The sequence below is a fragment of the Mchenga conophoros genome, linkage group LG10 (assembly GCF_057382185.1).
Source record: "Mchenga conophoros isolate Kocher_MC1m ecotype Shallow Benthic linkage group LG10, M_conophoros_male_GT1.1, whole genome shotgun sequence".
Taxonomy (NCBI): Eukaryota; Metazoa; Chordata; class Actinopteri; order Cichliformes; family Cichlidae; genus Mchenga; species Mchenga conophoros.
This window is the reverse complement of record NC_140535.1, coordinates 6,983,098-6,991,806: the sequence shown is the minus strand read 5'-3', so window position 1 is coordinate 6,991,806 and position 8,709 is coordinate 6,983,098. Positions and strand designations below refer to the sequence as shown.

Sequence of the window (8,709 nt, the reverse complement as noted above, 5' to 3'; positions counted from 1 at the left end):
ACAAAAGGTGCCATCATATATGCAATTATGTAAACAATTCAGTCAATAGACTGCAAGTGCTTGCCATCTTTTTTATTGAGTATGAATGTCCTTTGTATGCGTTCAAAGAAGCTCTATAATTCCTTCAAACAACTGCAACAGAAAAGCCATAAAAAAGAGAAAGGGCTGATTTACCTAGCAGTTAAGGCTGTGGCTCCACTGTGCTTGCTCCTGTTACTTAGGCCATGCCCTTTGTCTGGGGCCAGGGCTTGGTCCAGATCCAAAAATTTGCATGCCAAGGGCCACTTGAATGTGAAGCTCCCCGGATTCTCACTACCTGACATGCAAAACTGGTGGAGGACCAGTTAAAATGGCACACACGCACAATCAGCACAGGTGTACTCCTGCTAAGAGTGACGCTCCAACCGCCCATCCTTTACCAGAGCTAAAACATTCACCATCCTTTCCAGAGAGTGTTATGAAAATGAGTGCTGTGATTTTACTAGGACACTCTACTTGCTGACTGTCAAAGGAGATGGTTGCACTTGTAAGAGCAGAACACTGGACATTAGCAAATTAAATCTCTTAGCACTGTGACAGGATCAGGGGGCAACGTTTAAATAAGAGAGAGGTCAGGAAATAGAAGAAAACCAAGAAGTGACAGATTTAAAGGATGCCAAGGTCTTTCCTTGTGAAAAAGAAACGTGGGCCATGTGGAGCATGGCAGTGGAAAGAATCAGAACAACATGAGTGGAAAGAAGAAAATCCACAAGGTATGAATTTCAAGTGGCTTCAAGTTTAATTTCTGCTGTCAAAATGTTAAAGCCGTAACAATTAGTCTGTATCACAGTAATTTACTTCAATGTCGTAATTTAGTCATGTAATCTACCTATCTGTCTATCTATCTAACTACATAGTGAGTGAAAATATTGAAAAACAGATATCCTGCAGTCCTGGCACCCAAGAGCCTGCCGCCATGCCTCAGCCAGTAATCCCCTCAGGACGTGATGCAACAAGAGGAATTATAGTGCCAGTACCTTTAGCAGGACTGGGAGGACCAAGAGCTGATACCAGGCCGGACTGGTCTACTGTGATGCTCCGGGGCTCCTACCATCCCAGTACAATGGCACTGGTCAGCAGAGCAAAGGTGAGAAAGGTTTTCTTGCCAAAATACAATATCACTCCTTTAATGTGAACAACTAACCCAGTGTTTAGTGCATAGTTATTAGCATCATGTGACTGTTGGACTAGTGGTGGACTAGTAGGAGGTTAGAAATTTGGGCAAGGATTCTTAGGACATGACCTTAGGCAGGACCACAGACGACTGCCTTTGGAATATATGCATCATCAGACTCACATTTTTTGTGATGTAAGACACAGAGTTAACAGAGGTGTTTGTTGGAGCTTACAGTTCAAAAGCATGAGATGGTAGTGAATTCAATCAGTAATCAGTGAAAGGGTAATATCCTATATTACATTCTCTGGGTAATTTTTTTCTCTTCCACTTGATATATATATGTGGCTTTCATCACAACTTTGTATGTTTGGGGGTGGGGGGGGTAGATGCACTGTGCTTGGGAAATCAGTTCAGTTCAATACAACCATAACTACATTTTTTTTTTTGATTGATTGAGTTCATAATATACACACACAAACGCAAAGCAGGATATGAAGCATCGCCAAATGTTGTAAAGGCTCACCTTTTAGCACATTCACTTCACCAGATGCACCTTGTTTCTTTTCCTCACTTTTGATTGGGTGTGGTGCTTGGCCTTAATTGCGCTCACCTGTCACTCGTTATATAAGGACTGCACTCACCTACCCCTCACTCTTTCTTCACTCCCACATGGGGCGGCAGCTGAGAGATAGCCGTCCATGTGTGTCTTTCCTTCCTTTAACCATAATTCAATAAAATGACAAAACCTGTAAATGATTGACTGCTTATTCTCATTCTAATCGGATGAGCCCATGATGATGACTACTTAAACTCTGAACCTTCCTTCCTCCAAAACACCAAATATGTTTCCAAACCAATATCCTTCCAAGTCAAAGACTAGAAAATATGGTGAAGCATATCTTCCTTTTGGTTTCACCTACACAAGTGCCAAGGTAGGTCTACCCTGCCTTGGTTTTCCCTGCGTTGAGAGCACGCGCTGGGCTCTCCAAATCACGGACAAACAGAATCCCACATTCTTGATTTTTAGTTCACAAACACTTCTTGTAATGACTAACTATTCCTGACATTTTGGAGATGTTAGTTCTTTATACATTAAAGTTACAGTGAGATACAAATAACATCAGGCTGATCCTGCCACAATTTGTTCCCCTTGTCCAAACCACAGACAAACAGGATCCCACAGTTGTTTATGTTTTTGAACCCATTTTGCACAGAGAGGCATTTTTTGAAAAATGTATTAATAGCAATGTTGAATATTACACAGGAAAAAAACAACTACACGTAAAATAATTACACTGTGACGCCTCTGCCATTCTAAATGGAGGGACAGTAACTACGTGTGTATATGCAAGCGTGTAAAACCTGAAGATGGTAAGATTAACAGTATTTTGTCTCTATCCGCCATTCTGCAATTCATCTCATGTAAACAATAATGTGTCACACAGCGTGACGTGAAAAAAGGCACATGGTGGGGGGCGCGAACATTTTTCTTGTAAAACAAAGGGGGCCTAGCAAAAAAAGTTTGGAAACCACTGTATTAGAGGGTTTTTGAGCATGAACCACCTTATTAAGGTCATGCCACAGAATCTCAGGTCAGGAACCTAAGGGGGCTTCAGCTTGAGGTCATGAACAGATGACCAGACATTCTCCGTCAGGATGTTTTGGTAGACAGCAGAATTCATTTTTCCATATATATAGGCAACAGTGGTAATCGGAGTGGTGACCCTCAAACTGGGCAAGTGGCTCCAGCAGATTCAAGGAATGACATTTGAGTTCCCTGTCCAATCATGCAAATAGATAAGATACTGTGCAGTATCCTGAAGCTCTCAGGCCTCTGGTAGAGGACTTTCAGGTCATTTTAGATGTGCTCATTATTTGACCTATAATGTGGAATGCTCCAAGTTTATGTAACACGTCTGATACATTTTCCATTTAACTAAAAAACAACCATTTATTTCAAGTTCTTTAAATTAGTTATTAAGATTAAAAATCATATTTTTCATACAACTCTAAGGCAGTAGGTAAGTCCAGAAATATACACATAGCCAGATATGTTGGAGAGGGACAGAACTACTTTACATGTGAGAAAAATACTGCCCTATGAGGTCATAACCACTAAAAAAGGGGAAAAGAAACTCAAACACAGGACCCTTTTGAACTTCCCATTTATTTTGTTAACAGAAAATCTGTTAAGCATTTGTGACAATTAATAGAACAGCTGACTTTGTGATTTTTACTAGAGCTATTCTCAGTACACCCTAACTACTGAACACGGACACATGGCTGGCAATTTCATCTGCTTTCATAGATGCTCATACTGTGAACATAATCTATCAAGAAAAAGGTGCCATATTATGCAAATCAAATTGTAAAACTATCCATTTCTTATTCACTGGTCTTCTGTGCAATCAAGTTTGAGTTCAGTAGACCGACATTTGTACTCCTTCTAGTGGCCAAGAAATTCATTATTCATATAGGTCTGTTGATTGCATTGTACATATCTGCTTTTGAACTGCTGTGGAAAGGATAAAAATAAAATTCTTGATGCATTCTTGATAATATTATTAAACTTTTAAGGCTAATATTATACAGTGAGATTAATTTAGCTCTATTTAAGAAAATATATCTATTTTTAAAAAAACTGCTTTTTTATGCCATGCTTGCTGAAAGATGGAAAAAGCTAGGGGTGATGCACTAGACTAATTATTGGGGCTGCAATATTTTATCTGCACAGATAAAATGTGTATATATAGGATCAATTCAAGAACTCCGTACCCACTCGTTATGATTTAATGGCTTATAAAGGAACTATTTGCATGGAAGGTGTACTGGTGTCTTGGTACACTGTACCATGTATTAGCAATTTGTAATCCTGTTTGTTACTTGTAAGCTAAACAGAGCAGAGAAAAGATGATTGTTACAGTGAAGTTTTGTCATATTTATTCAGTAGTTCTCTTCCCATCAGCCACGTCCCCGTACTTCCCCTGTCTCAGGTGACTTTGTTTGCTCAGTGTGCCACAAGATCTTCCCTCTACAACGCATGTTAACCCGCCACTTGAAGTGCCACAGCTTGGTGAAGAGGCATCCTTGTCGGTTCTGTGGCAAAGGATTCAATGATACCTTCGACCTAAAGAGACATATGCGAACACACACAGGTTAGGAATGTTCTAAATGTATTTTGTTGAATCCACTAATCTTTATCAAATTAAAACCCTTCGCTGACCCTTAAAAATGCATCCCTTTAGAGCCCTGGGGACCAAAAATGGTCCCGCCCCAAAAGTGCAATAAAAAGATTATATATTCATATTTTTTTCCACTTTAAATTGGTCAGTCTTTTAAAACTACTTCTCCCTGAAATATTCATATAAAGTTTTAATTATATTTTCATTGTTTTAACCCTTTAAATCCCAGTTTTATTACATGAGCGCCCTGTTTTTTTAGCCCCAAAAAACAAAAAACTAAATATTTTCCAAAAAAAACATTTGAAGTAATATTTGTTTGTTATTATAATTAGGCCTTTAGATGGACCAAAGATTGGCACCAACAGTCATTTCGATCGCCTTTTATATTTTTTTGCAGGAGCACATTTCATAAAATGCACACACTATCGGTCCTAATCGACCACGCCCAAAAAAGTGCTATAAAAAATTTATATATTAATATTTTATTCCACTTTAAATTAGCCAATCTTTTAGACCTACTTCTCCTTGAAATATTCATGTCAAGTTTTAATTACATTTCGCGGATTTTAACCCTTTATATCCCGGTTTCGTCACATGAGCGCACTGCTTTTTTGCCCCAAAAAACATAAAACTTGAATATTTTCCAAAAAAAACATTTGAGGTAATATTCAATTGTTATTATAATTAGGCCTTTAGATGGACTAAAGATTGGCACCAACAGTCATTTCGATCGCCTTTTATTTATTTTTTTCAGGACCAGAAAATGGTCTCCAGGCGGCAAATGCTCCTCCTTTAGGCCGAAATAAGTGCATGTTGCCGGGGTAAGTCGCGACGATCACCGGGGCACGATCACCGGGGACTGCTTTTTCCAGCCCACACGTCCGATACCACGTGACAACAAATACGTCATTTCCTGTTGACTAAAAAAAAAAAAAGCACCCTCTAACGGTCCTAGGGACCGAAAAATGGTCCCGCCCGATCAGCGGGCGAAGCCGCTGCTGCACGCCGGAAATGAGGCTTCGTTTCCCGCAGGTCTGTCCAAGCAGCCCGCTGTTTTCCAGCAGGGATCAAATGTGGAGCAAGGGCGCCACCCAGTGGACAAATAAAAAAATTACAACTCTAAGGCTCATAGACCAAAACGAGACGGAGACATAAGTAATCACCAAGACATTAACGGTAATAATTCTGCAGTGAAAAATAGCGTTATGGAAGTCAATGGGCCAAAAATGGTCCCTAGGGCTCTAAGAGGATGTGTATTGTTAGCTTAGCCACTGAAGCTAATTTAAGGAAGTCAGACTTGAATTTTGAAATGAAATTATGCCAAACTTTTTTTTAGAGAATTTGGCTATATTCCATTCAACACAGTGCAAATGGCTTGTAACTGAAAAACTAAAGGGACCAAAAATGGTCCCAGGGCCAAAGAAGGGTTAAAGTGACTGGCATTAACGGAAATCAACAACAAAAAATTTAAATAAATGGAAAATCTGCGTTCAGTCATTACATGAGCTCTCTGACAATGTCAGCCTTGGTGGAAAGCTTAAAGGAGAAACTGTCTTTTGTCTCTCACTGCTACAGGTATCCGTCCCTACAAGTGTGAGCTGTGTGAGAAAGCTTTCACACAGCGTTGCTCTCTGGAGTCGCATATGAGAAAGATTCATGGCGTACATCAGCAGTATGCTTACCGCCAGAGACGCTCCAAGATCTTTGTATGTGAGGATTGTGGTTATACATCAAGCCGGCCTGATGAGTACTTCCTCCATGTGAGACAATGCCACCCTGGCAGCCCTGCTCTCCGCAGGTACTACCGTCGTCAGGCTCATGAGAACAGCACCTTTCCATCAGAAGATCGTAAACTCAGTCCCTATTTGCTCTACCCAGCCTCTGCATACTACATGTAGGTTTTATTCTAATGCTACATTATTTCATAGATCTTACAAAACTATTCAGAAGTAAGTATTCCCTTGTGTAATATGTAGGCCATGTGTGTCAGTATACTTGCGCTAATACCCTTTTGTGCTTATTTACTGTTTTGCTTTTAGCAAATGCTTTTAATCAAAACCTTAAAATAAAAATGAAGGTTTGTACATTATTCTTAATGTTTTTAATCTATCTGTAATCTACTAAGCCTGACCTGTTAAGTTAGCAGTACTAATAAAGAAATTCCAAATGTTTGCTCGGAAAAAATAAATACTTTTCATTAACAGTTAGGTAGGTATAGGTACGTTATGTTGTGTTTTCTTTCAGTTATTAGAAAAGCAGCCTTGCAAAACTGATTTTATTGTCATTTATATTTTTGTAATAGGAAGAACCACTGAACTTATATATATTTTGGAAATAAAACTAAATTTACCCTTACCTTAAGGTGGTGCGAAGTTCTTTTTACTACTACTACTTTGATAAATCTAATATGCACCTGTGCTTGTGGGTTGTTTTCTGCTGTCCCTTATCATGCACTTCTCTATAGTTGATGCTACCAACAGTGAGGACTTTGCTGTATCTATTTTTACTTTATTTTTTTCTCTCTGAAAAGAACGGTAGGGATGGGGCTGGTTGCTTTAAGTGATTTGGTTGGGCAATTCAGCATTACTAATGAAAAGTAAAGAACGGGTTGCTGTCAGTGCTGGTGCACAACAGCCCTTCAAGCTGGCACATAGCCTATATAATTATATAAAATTATCCATCCATTCATTTCCACTTATCCTTTTTAGGGCCGTGGGGGGCGCTGGAGCCTATCCCAGCTGTCTTAGGGCAAGAGGCAGGGTACACCCTGGACAGGTTGCCAGTCTGTCACAGAGCTAACATATAAACAGGAGACAACCAGTCGCACTCACATTCACTACCACATTCACACCTGTGGGCAATTTAGTGTTTCCAATTAACCCATCTACACTAACTGCATGTCTTTGGAGTGTGGGAGTACCTGGGAGAAGCCACACAAACACCGTGAGAACATCCAAACTCCACACAGAAAGACCCTGGCCTGATGGGGGAATTGAACTCAGGCTGTGAGGCAACAGTGCTAATTACCGTGCCACCATGCTGCCCCTATATCAAATTATATTTAAAACATTATATATATACCCATCAGCCCACACGTGTGTCAGTCCATCAGGCATCGGGCACCCAGTATGCCAGATTACTAGTTTAGTAATCTAGATCTAGGGAATTAGTGAGAAATAAGTGTGTGTGTGTGTGTGTATGTATGTATAATTCCCCACTCACCCCTTCAGATGGTCTCTTATCCTTCATGCATTTGTCCTCTACCAGAGGCCTTGGAGCTTGAGGGGCCTGTGCAGTATCTTTATTTCTCCTGGGCGGGGGGCTCTGTTACCTTCACCCTCCATATCTTCTCTAGCTCCTCTCTCAGCTCTTGAATTTTCTTGAGTTTCTGATGTTTCTTCTTCCTGATGTTGCTATCACTTGCTAATGTTACATCTAGCTGACTTCCTCTGCTTGCCCAACACTACTATTCCAGTAGTTTGGCCATCGCTAGTTTGTCTGGAAGCCCCACTGGATCTTAGCTCGGTCATTCTCAGTGTATCCTTTGACCCTTTGACTTCCAGGCCATACTCAGCCTCTATGCGTTCCATGCATGCCCTAATTGTTTCTGTATACTATGCTGGCCACAAGGTTATGGCGTTCCATGCATGCCCTGCGTGCTAGCATCTTGCACCCTGCTGTTATGTGCTGGATCGTCTCAGAGCTATATTTGCACAGTCTGCACCTGGGGTCTTGCCTGGTATGAAAGAGCCCAGCTTCTATGGATCTTGTGCTTAGAGCTTGTTTCTGTGCTTCCAGCTTAGTACCTCTGTGTTGTCTTTCAGTCCAGCTTTATCCAGCAATTTGTAGTATTTTTCAATATCAGCCACTTCTATTATCTGACAGTAGTAAATGTCATGGTGCGGCATAGGTGTTGACTGCCTGGATCATGTTCTTCCTATTCAGATGACTCCACAGGACTTGAGTGGGAAAAGTGTAATTCACTGAGGCACACTAACATATTCTGGTAAGGTACAATGCTACATTGTACCTTACAGCTCCCTCGGTGAACACACATGGACATAACCATTAAACCTGATCAACCTAACCCAGAAGAAGTATATGGCTGAACTGGTTATAACTGGTTTGTCTGCACTAAGCCAAGTTTGTGACCACCCTCTTGTGGCCAGGCCTGCAAATGACACGTCCTGCTACGTCTTCAGAACAGTTAGTAAAAAACAATACTGACTTTCACCACAAACATCATCATTTGGCAGAAACACACTTTATCAGGTGTGATGGCATGCCACACATGGTAAGCTCCACACCTCACCACCCGTAGATTCACTTAATTTAATTTACAGTCACTACTTTAAAATATTCTACTTATTG

The 8,709-nt window shown here is 40.5% G+C and overlaps 1 protein-coding gene across 1 annotated transcript; it reads left to right on the top strand.

The window, feature by feature from the left end:
- The first annotated feature begins 652 nt into the window (after nt 1-652).
- LOC146565294 (putative transcription factor ovo-like protein 3) lies at nt 653-6,642 on the top strand. The gene is made up of 4 exons (XM_085287910.1): nt 653-752; nt 897-1,126; nt 4,122-4,311; nt 5,914-6,642. The coding sequence occupies exons 1-4, from the start codon at nt 653-655 to the stop codon at nt 6,234-6,236; spliced, it is 843 nt and encodes a 280-aa protein (XP_085144036.1). The 3' UTR covers nt 6,237-6,642.
- The last annotated feature ends 2,067 nt before the right edge of the window (nt 6,643-8,709 follow it).

What these genes read in the sequence shown, in the direction of transcription:
- LOC146565294 (XM_085287910.1), top strand. Translation starts at nt 653, where the DNA reads ATGCCAAGGTCTTTCCTTGTGAAAAAGAAACGTGGGCCATGTGGAGCA. An exon ending in GAAAGAAGAAAATCCACAAG is followed by an intron (nt 753 to 896) that starts GTATGAATTTCA and finishes CTAACTACATAG; the next exon opens with TGAGTGAAAATATTGAAAAA. An exon ending in ACATATGCGAACACACACAG is followed by an intron (nt 4,312 to 5,913) that starts GTTAGGAATGTT and finishes TCACTGCTACAG; the next exon opens with GTATCCGTCCCTACAAGTGT.